This window comes from Silene latifolia, chromosome 5, assembly GCF_048544455.1.
Source record: "Silene latifolia isolate original U9 population chromosome 5, ASM4854445v1, whole genome shotgun sequence".
Lineage (NCBI taxonomy): Eukaryota > Viridiplantae > Streptophyta > Magnoliopsida > Caryophyllales > Caryophyllaceae > Silene > Silene latifolia.
In genome coordinates, this window is record NC_133530.1 from 7,949,195 (window position 1) to 7,966,099 (window position 16,905).

The 16,905-nt window shown below is 41.7% G+C and overlaps 1 protein-coding gene across 1 annotated transcript; it reads right to left on the reverse strand.

Annotated features, from left to right (window-relative positions):
* Window positions 1-2,612: 2,612 nt before the first annotated feature.
* Window positions 2,613-16,148, reverse strand: LOC141656601 (F-box protein PP2-A11). The gene is made up of 3 exons (XM_074463552.1): window positions 15,592-16,148; window positions 15,128-15,246; window positions 2,613-3,237 (listed from the first exon to the last, which is right to left on the reverse strand). Exons 1-3 carry the CDS (start codon window positions 15,895-15,897, stop codon window positions 2,823-2,825), a joined length of 840 nt encoding a protein of 279 aa, XP_074319653.1. The 5' UTR covers window positions 15,898-16,148; the 3' UTR covers window positions 2,613-2,822.
* Window positions 16,149-16,905: the final 757 nt, after the last annotated feature.

The window sequence follows — 16,905 nt, forward strand, 5'->3', positions numbered from 1 at the left end:
TATTGTATTATTGTAGAGTATATTATAAGTTTATAAATGGAGAATTTTTGATTGAAATCTTAATTTGAGATTAAAATAGCATTATTAATAATGTAACAATGGATTATTCAAAGTACAAAAAAGCATAAGATATCTCTTATACTAAGACCTCGTTCTTTTCTCCTGAAAAGAGCTAAATTGAACTGAACTGAACGTAATGGAGCTGAATTGAACTGAAATGAACTAAGGCTCTGTTTTTTTTGGGCTGAATGGAGCTAAGTTGAGCTGAACTAAAATGAAATAGCCGAAGTGAGCCCCATGAAGCTGAACTGAATCGAAAACTGAATCGAAATTTACTGAGATAAACAGAGATGAAATAATCTGAGCCAAACTGAATTGAGCTGAATTGAACTAAAGTGAGCTCAATAAGATATGAAATTAAGCCGAAAAGAATATTAAAGTCTAAAAGAGTCGAGCTGAATGAAATAGCTGAATTGAGCTCAATGAGTAATTTGTGGAGAGATGAGCTAAACTGAACTGAAGTTAATGAAACTAAGCATAACTGAATAGAGCTGAATTGAATTGAAATGAGCTAAAATTAAAGTCTAAAAGAACATAACTTAATACTCTTGATTCCATTCAACAACCATATTTAAAAATATGACATATTATCACACAGAAGTTGATTAGTTTTCTACTTAGCATACGATTGGGTGATTGACTAACTTGTGATTTCATAAAATCACAAATTCTTATTTGTGACGGAGGGTATCCGTCACAAACAAGAGACGGGTACTATATTGTCTCACAAAAAACCCATAGGGGGTGAGAGAAGGAGCACATGGGGTGGGTGCCCACCTTGTCCCCTCTACCCATTTTCACTCACAAAATACCCGTCGCAAAATCCGACCCGTCACAAGCAAGACTTATTGTCATAAAATATTATCTTTTCCAATTTCTAACTACGCTTGGCATATAGTTGGCTTTATTGAATATGATGTGATAAATTATTATCTTTAGTTTCTAGCTACACTTGGTTTACGACTACGGTTGGTTTAGTTTCGAGCGTAGTTTACGCAGAAATCAAATCATATTCTGTTTCAGTTTGGTGCTTGCAATCCAATTCTTATACCGTCATAAGTACCGAGTATCAATGATTTTTTTTAAAAAAAATTGAAATTCATAAAATAGCTTTTTTTTTATGAGAGAATCTTAATTGCGGCCAAATTTCTCTACCCTTTCTAGAATTGCGTCCTAATTTTTTTTTCTTTTTTTTTTCTATATTTTCGCATTATGAGGTGTGTCATAACTCCTAGACGGTTCAAAAAGATTATTTATCAAGTACCTAAACTTGATCAAAGCCTTAACCTTTTGTTAAGTTAACGACAATATTATTATTTGCTCATCTATACCCTTTTGTAAAAGAAAATTAAAATAAAATACCAATGTTATTAGTTAAAAGTTTTTATGATTTTGATAGAAGTTATTCACCTGTTTTACCATTTCGAGGGTATGTTCAAATTTTATATTAAGAGTGGAGCATGAGATTATGAGGAAATTATTATATCTCACAATGTGAAAATCTCTCAAAAAGACGAAGTAACACGTTATAAAGTTTAGATAACATATATTGGATCTTTGTAACAATATTCATTTCGATGAATACGGAATACCCCACTTGTGTAAGACCACTTCATCACTCTTCCTAGAAAAATAACAAATAAATAAACCAATACTCAAATTAACGAAACTATACAATAACCTTAAGTCATAAGCAACATGAATTTAAAATTATGAATATGTAACTTAATATAAGGTGAAACATGGAGAGTAAGGAGACATGTAATATGCAATCATTATTAACGCAATTACAAATGCAACAACATAGTAAAAAAACAATCAATCGAAAACAGAGTATCCAAAATCAGGAAATAAATTTTCATCTTGGGTATAGAACTAAGGTATGTACACATATCCAACTTAAATACCACTTCGTCTTTGCAACATCTTTCATCTTTAGATGCAATTCTTTCAACAATTACTTATATCACAATTTTTTTAGGTACATACTTCTATCACAATTGATACATTACTTGAATGCTTTTGTCTGAGTACGCCCGAATTCTCAATGCAAAAAACACTACGGCCTCGTATTTATATAAATAATGACATATATCAATGAGGAGTACAAATTTATAAAAATTATTAACAATATATTGATTGTGTAGAACAGTAAATAAAACTCGTTTAGTGAATATGTATGAAGAAGCCAATTTATCTATCTATACGTGGAGTATATATAGATTTATGTATGCTTATCATTAAATTGCATCCAATGAATATAAGAACTCTACTTAGATTACAATTCTCCATAACCGTTCCACATCTTGTTTTTAATGATATTTTTTTTTTTTCAAATAGAGATAGAGATTGGGTAGTTGCATTAGTAGTTCTTAATTGTTGGAGACACTAAAGACTTTCACATATGTTGGACTCTCTATAATCGCTCGAAAAAAGCTTCCTTTATTAATATAGATAGATATAGATTTAGTAAAACTGTTTTGTGTATTTCCGTCATGGTCGATTGTATATGCATTCCTTTTTATGTGTCTCGGTCAATTGCTTACATCTTCTTTATTAAGCTAATTACCTAGTAGCTTTTTCATTAACATGTTCAACACAAAGTAATACAAAGCATTGTTTCCGAGAACCACAATTATGCAAGTATATATTGGCCACAAACACCTGATTAACATCGACTCGACGACACGTGTCTACATATAATAATCTACCATTGTCTACAAAACCATCTAAACTATAAACAGAACTAAACCTGAGTATCCTTATGAACCTTCAACAGATTCACAAGGACATATAATTACAGAATCCAAGCAAAGACCGCCTTTCGTGTGAGTACAATGAATCTGAGCCATCGAAAACTTGATCTTTATCGGAATGTGGCCGGTCCCGACTGTGAAATTTCCCACATGATAATTTTTCCAGGTCCCAACTTCCTTCAGGAAACACTCACAACTCGAATGTTGTCCATTAGAGGCTGACAATTGAAATCGAACTGGTTTTATGTTCCACCCATGGACTTTATCTACGTAATTGCCAACTCGCATCCCAAGCCTTTTCGAGGATTTACCTAACCGAAGCCTGAATACGAGACTATAGTCTCCTGCCGGAAAATTGAACTCTACTTCTCCTTCCGCTTCCAACCACCATATTTGGTGAAGGTATGCTACTGAATGGAATCTACATATATAGAACACACAGAATTAAAGAATAAGCTAAGAGTAGTTAGCTCAAGTGGTAGCAGCTCTCTTAATGCAACCGTGAGGTTGGTGGTTCGATTCTTACCCCCCACATGTAAAGGAAATATCTTCTTAGTTGAAAATATCTTCTCAGTTATTCGTTTCTATAATTTAGCTCCGTATATATTTGTAATTTAGGAAATATATTGTTCTGTATCTCTTTGTAATTAGGCGTGTCTTGCGTAGCAATCCTTGTAACCCTAGCTTAGCTCTACTATATATATTGTACTCATCCTTCATGAATTATTATGCAATTCAATAATATTCAACCGTTCATAATTCTATCACTACATAGTGCACTCACTTGAATTGAACAAAAAAAAAAAAAAACATTGAATACACAGAATTAATATCCTCGGCTTTAAATTATATGGTTACTTGAAAATTAGCTAGGATATAGAAAAACATCAAGAAATTTGTGTATAATTACCGTTAGAATTTTGAAATTGTCTTTTCCGACTCTATTAATCATAGTGTGAAGCATACATTTGCATGTTAGCTAGGATATTGAAAAAACATGAAGAAATTGGGTATGATATTTAATTTTCGTTAGATTTTTGAAATTGTCTTTTCCGACTCTATTAATCAGAATGTGATACATACACTTGCGAGTAATATTGGAAGACATCAAGAAATTTGTGTATATATGATTGTCGTTAGATTTTTGAAATTGTCTTTTTCGGCTTTATTATTATTCAGAGTGTGATACATACAGTACTTAAAAGTTAGCTAGGATGTCACTCATTGTCTGATTGACAAATCTAATGATCTATTGATTGGTGAAAAGAACATTACACAAGTCATGAAACACGTTGATAAGTATAGTATTGATAAGGTGGTCTATAATAATTAGATACCACAAGCATGAGTTGTGGTTTCTCCCTTTTCTAACAAGTTGTAGGACCCAAGATGTGCATATGCATGGGTCGCCCAAGGGCCATACTACGTGACCAAGAGCTATGAATACCTTTCATCAACATTTAACTCTACAAAATTATAAACGACGGGGTATCTACAAAAGTCGAATATACACATTGAGTGACTTAATAATAATTTATCAGTTTTTCTAACGTGTCTTTCTGAAAGAGGCGATTACATTAATAAATTTAATAAGGAAATATTTACTCCCTCTACCACTATATTGTTTCATTTGATATGAAAGACAATCTTAAGGAAAAGTATTAAAATAGGAGTAAAAGAGTTGTGTGAGGTTGGTGATAGGAGAGAGGGATGAATTATTAGTAGTTAAATAAAGAATTGTGGGGCCAAAACATAAAAGAAAATAATAAAATAAGAGTAAAAGAGTTGTGTGGGGTTTGGTGATAGGAGAGAGGAATGAATAAAATAAGAGTAAAAGTTTCTAAAAATAGAAAGGGGAACATTAGTTGAATAATCCGTTTCGGGAAAGAGGGAACATTATAGTGACTGGGAGGGAGTATAATATATTTTCACTAATTATGGTAAAAGTAAGTTTATACTTACATTTCTGATGAATAATAAGAAATAATCTGTGTTACTCCGACTCGGCTTGAAGGGTTGGACATAGGTGCGGATCCAAGTGCAGACACGGCTATTTAATAAAAAAAACCGATATTCTAATTACAATATATAATAAGAAATATCATGAATTTTATGAATGGTTTTATTTTTTTCCCATTATTATATTCGAGCACAAAATTTTAATACATGGGCTATTTTATGACATTGACACTTTATTTTCATATATAGCCAACATAGGTATACTAGTTTAGATCCCGCGCATGCATGTGCGGTATATAGAGCTTTTACATTTTAATTTATTAATATTTATAGATTTTAAATTGACGTGTCATTAATTCTATAGTTCACCCTTTTTATTTTAATATGAAAAAAGTGGAAAACTTATTAAGAGAATTGGGTGAAGTCACGAAATGTGTATTTTAATGATTTTTTTTTTTATATAAAAAAACTAATGATTTCAATATATAACTTTTCTCAAATAATTTTGATGAATTTTTTGTTACTGTTCCGGGTGTAATTCCAGAGCAAGTATCGTTACCACCCGTGGCTTGTAGAATGATGTCTTGGGTTGAACCCTTCTTGCTTCTATCGTCCCTCTCGGCCTCTCCTGCAACAATGAACGAACTGAGGGCTTGGCTTTGTGCCAAGCGTACTCACTCCGACGCTCAAGTCAGTAAACTTAAAGGATTTAAGCTGTGTTGCTTGGCTAGGTATGTATTGTAGAGAGATAAGGGAGATATTACCAGATGAATAGTGTATTTAGGTTCAGTTGTGGGATCCTCTCCTCAAAGAAGGTTGAGGAGTATTTATAGGCTTTCACCTTTTGTCACGTAGTGGCCAAGTGGCCAAGTGGCTATCGGTGGAAAGACAGTTCTACCCTCGGCCGATGGACCTATGGCGGGCGGCCGAGGGTCTTGGATGTGAGTACGCGGATATGTGTCCATTTGGCGGGTTGTCGGCCGTGACCTAGGTGACGAGCCTATGGGCGCATCGGCTAGGCCGTCTAAGTCGTTGACTTCTTTGTGGATATCTTTGACCTTGCTCGGTGTGTTGACTTGGTCGGGCGGTGCGAATATGCCCCATCAATTTGCCCCAGCGTAGTCTATGTCGTGGTATGGGCTCCGATGTATGCTGAGCATATATTCTGCACTAAGTAAATTTCGCAAACTTTTCTGTATCGGTGTCTTCTTGTGTATCGTCGTGGCTCTTGTTAGGCCGTACCATATACCATATCCCCCCTCCACATGGATGCGTAAAGGGTATCCGATGTGGAAAAGAACATGATTATTTGGCCGAGACCGGTGAGAGTCTTGGGTTGACTTTGATTGCCCCGCCGTGCTTCTGGCTTGGTTGATCGGTAGCCGGCGGAGACTAGATACCTAGGAATTTGTTTGAGGGAGATGAACAGTCGAAGAGATGTGAATAGGCGTGTTGAAGACGCTTGGTCACTGTTGCATTGATTGACATTCAAGCTATTTGCAACGATTGACATCCAGCGGTTGCATGTTTGACACGTGTACGTTCGATTGGTTGACGCTTCACGGGTCGTGCCCTGATTGGTCCTTCTTCATGGGCTTTTCTCTATAAATAGGGCAGTTATTCCGTGATTTTGGCCTCCATTTTGTTTTCTAAAATTTTCTCAAAAACTTCATCTCTCCAAACTTTCAAGGGTTGTCTTCGTCTTCTTAACCTTCGGAATATTTGATCCGGCGAGTGTTTTTCTTTAAGGTAAACAAGCAAACTTTTTATTTTTCTTGCTAGTAATTTGTTGTGAATCATGTCTTCTCGATCTTGGACCTAGTAAACTGCGTCGGGGGCCCTAGGTCTCCTTCTCTGAAGTTGATCCTCAAATTCGGAGGAATGGGAGGATTCGACTCTTTTGGTGATCTTGGTGATGATTTTGGTGATGATGCGGAAAGGTCTCGTCCTAGTGAGGGGAGACAGTACGTCATGGATCACGGCTATGTCTGTAAGATCCGTCTTGATCGTGTTTGGTCCCGTAAGCTTGCCCGTTGTTCCGGCGGGAAACTTTTCGAGGATCATTTTTTCTTTGGTAGGGGATACGAAATTGTTATCCCTGAGGAGGGTCAGGCCGTATCTTGCCCTCCGGGCATCTATCTTGGCGTATACTGCGGCATTTGGAGTACGGGCTCCGGTTTCATTTGAATGGGTACGTTATGGCCATAATTAGAGCCATGAACGTTGTTGTTGCCCAACCGCTGGCCATGAGGACCATAACTGGTTTTGTCGGCTTTGTCTTTTTAAGGGAGAGGCTCGACGGTGAATTTATTCCGCCGACTTCATCATCTCAAACCGTCGCTCTCGGCGCGTTGGATGGTACAGTGTACAAACGGAGCAGGGTTATGTCACTGTTGACAAACTCTCTTCTTGCAAGGACTGGCAAGGTCGGTGGGTGTACGTTAAAGTGCCGGATGACTATTCGCTGCCCCGCTCCTTCCAGCATCAGGTTAACTTGCGGTGTGAGACTAGGGCGGAGCATGACAGATGGGTCACTCGGAAGCATCTTAAAATGGATGCTAGCAGGGTCGTTCTCAAGGAGGATGAGAGGCTGGCAATGAGGCTCTTTGAGGTGGACAAGAGTGGGATGCCGAAAAGATGGATTCCCCCGACGCAGATCATTCTTCAGGATGAGCCGCTCTGCTATGTCGGCCTCATACCGGCCCTAGCCCGGGGTGAGTGGGGTCGGTGTGAGGCCCATCGCCGCTCTCAATGTTTCTTTATTTTCGAACTTCGATTTATTTCTTCTGCTTGACTCTTGCTTTGTTCCTTTTGCAGACCACTTTGGACCGGACCTATCTGAGGATCTTCTTCGGAGAATGGGGCTGCACAAAGATAAAACCGTTGCTAACTTGCATCCCAAGGCTCTAGCCCATGACCGCAGGACGTCGCCGAATGATCTTATGGAACAGCGGCTGAAGGTCTTGAGCAAGGAGGAGGCGCAGGCGAGGGTTGTTAGCGGCGTAGTGCGTCGGACGCGGAAAACAAAGTCTTCAGCGGCGACAGCGTCGACACCGGTTCCAACTCCCATCCCCTCCCCTAAGAAGGTGGAGATTGTTGATATTCCCGATGAGGGGGACTCTGATGCGGAGGGATCTCCTCTTATCTGTAGGAGGAAGAGAGCAGCTTCTACCGCTGGCAAGGAAGTGCCTCCTCCGGTCAAGAAGCCCAAACATGGTACCTATCTAGCTTGTGGCTTAAATTTAGCCGAACCATTAGGTGTTTCTGATAAGTCAATGTTGATACTGATGTTTTAATTGAATTTCTGCAGACCAGCCGCAGTCGGCTATTGCTCACGTTGGGCAGCAGGCGGTGGGGTCCTCTGCACAGGTTGGTGATCAAGGCACCACCGTCAACCCTTCATCCCAGAAGGCTTTCGTCTCCCAGCCGCGGGCTAGTGGTCAAATTGTCACCACCGTCCCTTCATCCCAGAAGGCTTCCGTCTCCGAGCTTATAGAGGAGGGCACGAAGCTAATTAGGGAGCTGGCGAGGTGGAACGTGGTTACCGGTGCTCGTCTCATGGAGCAAGAGAAGGCCGTGGCTCGGGCTGTTCATGAGCGTAATGCCACTAAGCAGGTGGTGCATCGGCGAGTTGGGTCTCCTCAATGAGCAGAGGCTTAGGGGAGAAGCCGAGAAGGCGCTCTTGGGCGAGAGAAAACTTAGGGAGGACGCTGGTGCGGGTCCTTCCGAGAGGGCTAAGGCCGAGGGCTGCGGTTCCGAAGGCCGCGAAGGCTCGCCGAGGAAATGTGAGGTCGCTCGGGGGCGCGCCGACCTCTACCTCGTGCAGAGGAACGAGTCCCGGGGCTGTTTAAGGCTCGGGCGGAGGTGGTTCGGGGCAAAGAGGCCATCATCAAGCAAAAGGAGGCGGACATCGAGATCGCAAACCGGCATGCTTCCCAAAGCGTGCGCCGAGTTAGGGATTTGGCCGAAGATCTTGCTAGGGAAGTTATCGGGAGCTTTTCCCTCTTGATGGTTCCTTCCCGTGGGGCGGGTTCGACGTCTTTGCTTGATGACAAGCTCGAGGCTAAGGAGAAAGCCGCGGTGGAGAAGGCCAAGGAGGCGGTGAAGGCGAAGATGGAGAGGGAGGCGGCCGCGGAGAAAGCGACTCTTCTTTGAGAGGGCTAGGGTGGCTAAGGAAGAAGCGAAAGGATGAGGGCGGTGAGGCTGCCGAGGCCAAGGCCGAGGCCGCTAGAAAAGCTCTTTGGGTTGCCCCTTTGAAGAAGATGCGGCTTGATGAGAACAAGTTTGACGCAGTCTGTTTGACTCCTCACATGCTACCATGTGCTGCTTGATGAGAACAAGTTTACAGCAGATCTGCTTCAGCTGTCCGGGGGCCAATTACTCAGCCCTTCCTCCCCGCTATCTCTTGGTACATGAACATAATGGTAGTTTTTGCCTTCTTTTTTTTTGTACAACCTCGGTAGGTTGTGTTTCGGCTTATCCCTGTGGGGACGGCCGTCGTCTGTATTCTTTTTACTTGTAATCTTACTTGTAACTTATCTTCTAATAATAGTTCGTTTCTTTCGCCTTCGGCCTGGCCGAGGTTTTTATCTCATCTTTGTCAGAGTTGTCTTCCTGTATTCCTAATTGAGCGCCCCTTTTGTTTCCGCCTCGGCTTGGCCGGGGCCGTTTTAGAGTGCGTATCTCAACTGCGTTTCAACGCTTCCAAGACACTTCGTTTGTTTTTGTGAGTGTAGTGTGCGATGGCCGTTACTGTCGTGGTATCCGCCTCACGAGGGTGATTGCCGCTTTTGTCGGATTGACCGTGGGGGCCGGCGTTGGTTTCTTGACAGAGGTTGCCGCTCTTGTCAGTATGACAGTGTGAGCCGGCGTCTATTTCTCGATAGCGTGTTACGTGGCGTCTACCACTTGGAGTGACTGCGACGGCGTCAATTTCTTGATGGAGACTGCCGCTCTTGTCGGTATGACAGTGTGAGCCGGCGCCTATTTCTCGATAGCGTGCTACGTGGCGTCTACCACTTGGAGTGACTGCGACGGCGTCAAACCTCTTGGGGTGACTGCCGTGGCGTCTACTACTTGGGGTGACTGCGACGGCGCTAATTTCTTGATGGAGACTGCCGCTCTTGTCGGTATGACAGTGTGAGCCGGCGCCTATTTCTCGATAGCGTGTTACGTGGCGTCTACCACTTGGAGTGACTGCGACGGCGTCAAACCTCTTGGGGTGACTGCCGTGGCGTCTACTACTTGGGGTGACTGCGACGGCGCTAATTTCTTGATGGAGACTGCCGCTCTTGTCGGTATGATGCAGTGTGAGCGGCGCTATTTCTCGATAGCGTGTTACGTGGCGTCTACCACTTGGAGTGACTGCGACGGCGTCAAACCTCTTGGGGTGATCTGCTAGTGGCGTCTACTACTTGGGGTGACTGCGACGGCGCTAATTTCTTGATGGAGACTGCCGCTCTTGTCGGTATGACAGTGTGAGCCGGCGTCTATTTCTCGATAGCGTGTTACGTGGCGTCTACCACTTGGAGTGACTGCGACGGCGTCAAACCTCTTGGGGTGACTGCCGTGGCGTCTACTACTTGGGGTGACTGCGACGGCGCTAATTTCTTGATGGGAAAATTTTGCTTTGATGGGGGGCTTGGATGTTTTTTTCATTAGGTAAAAACATGCGTTGGGGTGTCCACAGCTATTTTGGACACCTCCGCAGCTACATAAATTCTACGAGATTACCAATGCCCTAATGGCTCATCATAGGCACATCTCCCCAGTCAGCCACTAGTTGTATCCATGAGGTCGCCCTCCTGCTGTAAGGACGGGCTTTTTCCTTTTTCGGATTTCTTCGCCTCTTTGAGGGATTGCATGTTGCATCCTCGGGCAGCTATCTGGACGTTGACCATCTCATCCTTCTCGTTTTTGGAGACGAGCTTATGCGCTCCCCCCCGGTCCGAGACATACATCAGTGTTAGGGCCCGGATGGACATCACTGCATCAGCCTCGCTCAGGGTGACTCGGCCTATGAGGACATTGTAGGCGGACGAGCCGTCAATGACCACGAACTCAGCTAGGACGTTTTTAGCCGCGTTCTTTTCGCCGAACGTCACCGGGAGTCTGATTGATCCCAGCGGCACCAGGCCGGCCCCAGAGAAGCTGTATAGGGGGTTGGTGCAGGGACTCAAGTCCTTGATCTTCAGGCCGAGGCCGAGAAAGCACTCTCTAAACATGATGTTCGTGTATGCGCCTGTGTCAACCAGGCACCTCTTGACCAGGTGGTTGGATATGTCCAAATTGACCATAAGCGGGTCGCTGTGAGGGGCGATGACCCCTTCGTAGTCCTTTCTTCCAATAGTCATATCGGGGATGTTTGCAGAGGGGATCCCTGATTTGGGCACAAAGTTGATGGCCCGTCTGACTCGTTTAGGTGTCGTTTGTGCCCATGAGCGGACCCTCCGTTCTCGTTGCCTCCGATGACTACATGAATCACTCCTATCCGCTCGAAGACGGACTTCTTATCTCGAGCCGCCTGCCGGCATCGTCTTTTGGCCTTTTGCAACATACTTGCCGAGGCTTCCCTTCGGATCGGTTCCTCATGGCATTCTTTAGATGGCGCGTCGTTGGTTAAATGGCCGGTGTGGCCGTGGTACTCACGAAGATGGCTCGTGTCACCGTCACTTTTTGGCTTGGGGGTCTCTCCCACTTCGGCCCTCATTTTTGCTCGGGCGAAGACTTCGGCGGCTGATACGATGAGAGGGGTTTTTTCACTATACCGCCTCTGGTGGTACGCTCCTGAATTCCACCCGGCGCCCGCCGAGTCTTGCTTCCGGTCGGATCTGTCCGACCGTGATCTATTATTCTCGCGGCGTCTTCCATCGGACCGCGAGCCGTTGTTGTCGCGGCGTCCTTCGTCCTGACTGTCCTGCCTGTGACTCTTCTTCTCTGAGTGCTCGGCTTCGCGGGGATCTTCCCAGGTCTTGTGGTAGTCTTCCACCTTGATGGCTTGGTCGGCCAACTTTCGGCGGCGTCCGAGGCCCAGGCCTCCGCTCTTGATGAGCTCGTTTTTAAGGCTCCCCTTGGGAGGCCCTTCATCGCCGTGAAGGCCGCCGGCTCGGGATTAATTTCTCGAATCTGCTGGACCTTTCCATCAAACCTTTTCACATAGCTCCGGAGAGACTCGCCCCCTCGTCTCGATAGTCGGGAGGTCGATGTCTCTACGGCCCTTCTCTTATTGCAGGAGTCTTGGGCTAGGAAAGCGCCCTTCGAGGTCGGCGTAATAGTACACCGAGCCATCGGGAAGCCCTTTGTACCGACTACGAGCCATCCCATGCAAAGTTGTCGGGAAAATTCGGCACGGACCTCGTCGGGTGCTCCCATACCGACATGTAAGACTCGAAAGCCTCGTGGCGTGGTGGTGGATCACTATCTCCCTTGTATGACAGAGGTGGTAACTTGAGCTTATTCAAGCACCAGGGACTTCTAGGACGAGGCGTTGGGGGTCGCCTAACCACGTGTCGAACGACACGCGGCAATCGGCTCCTTGCGTCCCTAACCCGGCTCCTTCCCCGTAGCGGGAGGGCTCCTTCTTCGACTCGGACTTCTTCTCCAACTCGCCGAGTCGGACTCCCTGGCTCCTTCGGGGTGAGCCTCGTTCGTGTGGCGGGACGCCTGTCCTCCCACGAGTGCGGGAAGGACTTAGGTCTACCGCGCCCACTTTGGGTTCCCGGCGTCTTGACGGGTCGGCTTCTCCTAGTGCTCCGTTCAAATTTCTCGGAGTCACGTTTTGGGCCCGATTCTCCCGGACGATTTCGCCGCTCTTGTCGGCGTGACGGTGTGAGCGGGCGTGTGCGATTAGGTCCGGGGAGCATTTTCAGCTTTGCTACGTCAACCACATGTCCCATGATGGTGACCTGGTTGGCTGGCACCGGCGTGTCGGGTATTATTGGCATCCCGAACTCTGGTTGGATTACTCCGCCGGTGGAGGGTTGCTCGACTCCAGATTTGTGGACGGCATCATCTTGGTAGAATTCGGTCTCGTCCGTCACGAATACCTCTTGTTGTTTCGACATCTTCTTAGCTTTTTTGGGTTGGTTTTTTGTGTGTATATTTTGTTTGGGAATGAATGTGACTAGCTTCTAGTGTCTTTCCCCACAGACGGCGCCAATTGTTCCGGGTGTAATTCCAGAGCAAGTATCGTTACCACCCGTGGCTTGTAGAATGATGTCTTGGGTTGAACCCTTCTTGCTTCTATCGTCCCTCTCGGCCTCTCCTGCAACAATGAACAGGCGAGGGCTTGGCTTTGTGCCAAGCGTACTCACTCCGACGCTCAAGTCAGTAAACTTAAAGGATTTAAGCTGTGTTGCTTGGCTAGGTATGTATTGTAGAGAGATAAGGGAGATATTACCAGATGAATAGTGTATTTAGGTTCAGTTGTGGGATCCTCTCCTCAAAGAAGGTTGAGGAGTATTTATAGGCTTTCACCTTTTGTCACGTAGTGGCCAAGTGGCCAAGTGGCTATCGGTGGAAAGACCAGTTCTACCCTCGTACCGATGGACCTATGGGGGGCCGAGGGTCTTGGATGTGAGTACGCGGATATGTGTCCCGGTGGCGGGTTGTCGGCCGTGACCTAGGTGACGAGCCTATGGGTGCAGATCGGCTAAGGCCGTCTAAGTCGTTGACTTCTTTGTGGATATCTTTGACCTTGCTCGGTGTGTTTTTTGGTGAGTGCGGAGAATATGCCCCATCAGTTACTAATTTATAATTTTTAGATTTATATCAGTTTTGTTTTATTTTAATTAGATGAATGTTTAGAGTTTAGAGAAGATTATAGTGATTAAAAGATTAAAGGATTATAAAATAATAAAAAAAAAAATTCTTAAAATATAGTCTTACTTCCTTATTTAAGCATATTTCGTTTGGAGGAAATTTTTTTGAGAAATTTTATTCTCTTAGTATATAGGAGATTTCATATGTTCAATGATCAATATTTAGGTGGTATTTAGGCAAATTATTATCTTGAATTTCAATATCAAGGACGGAATGATAAAAGATTGTTTAAGGAGTTTACTAGGCCAAACGATCAGATTTTCGATATTTCCCACTAAATTCACTACCAAGTGAATATTAAGTCCAACCCGAGTTGAGCAACCCTAAGCTCGCGCTCAGCTCGACTCATTATCAACCCTTTTCTTAACCATCTACCTTAATTAATTAGACAAATATACTTCTTACAATAGATTATTGGTTCGAATCTCGCTGGATCCCTCTCCTTTTTTTTGTAGTTTATGTCTAGGATAATGACATCCATTTTCAGTTGTCTACCTCTTTACATGAAAGATCTTTTTCTTCAATGTTTATATAAACCAACCAAAAAAGTATGAACTTTTGAATAATACCTACCTCAACCCTTTACATACACGAACGCAAATGTCATTGTTGTTCTATTTTGGGCAGTTCTTAAACTTTAGGCTTCATTTGTTTGGACTTTTAAATCAACGATATGTTTAATTTGTTAAGTCTGTTTCATAGCTAGAGAGCTAGTCACAACTTACATATGGAGTAATGTCCACTATCATATACGAATTAATCCGCTTAAGTTCACAACTTATATATGAAGTAATATCCACTATCATATACGAATTAATCTGCTTAAGTTTAAGGTACGCGAAACCCTAAAACTTACTTGCATTAAAACTTCATAATTTAACAAATTAAAGACTATTATTCTTACCAAAAAAAAAACCAATGTTCTGCCGATTAATGTATTTATATCCTCGAAGTTTACCTTAATTATTTACTTTAGTCATCTTTTTTACTTATTTACTAGAATTTATTTAAACACATTGCACATTTATTTTCCGATTTTAAAGAATATTTAGAGCATGGTTAGCAAATCAAGCTCATGATTTCATTATGACTAACTATGATCTTACAATCCAAAACATCATCACGGATCCGGATCTTAGGTAGAATCTTTAATTTGAAGAATCTTACGATCCAGTTTATTTTAAAAAAATAATAATAATATAAGTTGAATTATAACACAATTCAACGATCCAATATAGTTAGAGTCTAAATATAATTTTCCCGTACAAGTTTATAAGAAATTATTAGATATTCATGAATAATTTCAATTCAAGCGATTTTAGTAATATGATTTTTACAAATAAGTTTTTGTTGACATATTTTAATACGGAGTAATATTAAGTTTTGCGCTTAGTTTATAGAATCTTATAATACTACAATCAGATTCTAACGAGCCGATCATATATAATTTTTTTAAGTTTTTATCGATCCAAAGTAAAATCCTGATTATAACTGCAAAAGGTAACATAACAAAATAATTTAAGATCACTCACCTGGATTCATCAGTAGGTATATGGCTCCAATATCTGCGATCATTTATTCCAGTTATCCTTAACCCTTTCCAAGAAATAGACATGAACATCTTCCCACTCTTTCTCTCCATCCACATCTCCTGCAAATTTATTATTTTATTTACTTAATTATTATATTTCATGGATTTCATTTCACTCAAACAAATAAGTGCACCATTCTTGAAATAAAATACAAGAATAACAATCGTATATATGCTCATTATATTATTGTGAAATAAATCCACAATAAACCCTATATACTATAAAGTTTACAAATTCTCGTCTAAGACTGTTGTATGAGTCATTATCGTTAAAAGCATAGATCCAAGTATCCAACCACCTAGAATACCTAATCGGATGATTAAGATCCGTTTCACCATATTAACCATACAACAGTCTTACACAAGATAATCATCGATCTGTTTAATGTAGTAACATTATATTACCTTAGTTCCGGCATCAAATCTGATGGGCCCACAAAGCATATGATAAACATCCTTCTTACTAACTCCTTTACTACATTCACTACACAATTTACTCACAATAACCTCATAATTAGAGGGTAACTTAGTCTCCCAAACAACATCACCCAAAGAAGCACCATAAAATGTTTTGTTAACCTTAGCAAACTTGCATATCTCCGGTGGGCTTAACCGGCCCAATATAACCGCCACACAATTCTCCGGTAACTCCCCAAGCCCAGGCCCATTATCATCTCGTGTATCCAGCAACGAGGATAATCCAGCACCCATTAAACTTTTATTTGGTCGACCGTTGGTCAGCCAGAAATAGGGTAGCTCATGAAATAACTCGTAAATACTCCGGATTATATTAAAAAAAATGTAAAAAAAAAGATGAAAAATGTAAGAGTTTTGTTTGTTTAGTTGTAGAGTAAGAGGTAGTAGACTGAGAAATTAACAATGGTGTTAAGCATTATATTTTTTAGTTAATAGAGATTAATCATATGTTGACATGAGAGTGAAGAGAGAAATTTAAAGGGTGCACAATTCAATGTGTTTTGATTTGGTTTAAAGGTCCCCATCTTGGGTTGTTTTATCAAGAAATGCTGACTTTTTAGAGTAATTATCGGGTGGAACTGTCTTATGACGCTCCGAAAAAAAAAAAATGACCACTTTATAATAAACATTGATTATTTTATGTTAAAATGCAGCAAATTTAATAAGTAGTTATTTACTTATTTTATACTCCCTCCTATTTCTTTATATTTTCCACTTTTTTTTGGGCATAAAAATTAAGAAAGGGGAAGAAAGAAGAAATAAAGTAAAATAAAGTATTGTAAGTTGTGAAATTTATAGGTGAGAGAAAATAATAAAGAATGAATGATGAATAAAGAATAGATAAAGTAATGAGAGTTGTTGATTTTTTAGAAGAGAGAAATTAATAAAAAATGAATGAAACTTACCAAAAAAAAAGGAAAGGGGGAAGATAATCAAACTTGTGTGAAAAAAGAAAAGAGAGAAGATAATAGGAAATTGAAGTGAGTACAAAAGTATCAGTTTACTCTGATTGATTTAATATAAAATGATTACTTTTTATTATAAAATGATCACTTTTTACACAAATTCTCGTTGAAGACATGACATATCCGTCACATGCTGAAGACGGATACCATTTTACCTCACAATGTACCCACTTTTTCTCTCTCTGCAACACTATTCATGTGGTGCCCTTTCTCCACTAACCCATTTTGTTACCATTTTATCTCACAAAATATCCGTCACAAATGGTAACCCGTCACA

Excerpts from the sequence above, each read along its gene's own strand:
- LOC141656601 (XM_074463552.1), bottom strand. The coding sequence starts at position 15,897 with ATGGGTGCTGGATTATCCTCGTTGCTGGATACACGAGATGATAATGGG. Across the intron at positions 15,247-15,591 it reads GATTTGATGCCGGAACTAAG|GAGATGTGGATGGAGAGAAA; the intron begins GTAATATAATGT and ends ATAAATTTGCAG. Across the intron at positions 3,238-15,127 it reads ATACCTACTGATGAATCCAG|ATTCCATTCAGTAGCATACC; the intron begins GTGAGTGATCTT and ends CTATATATGTAG.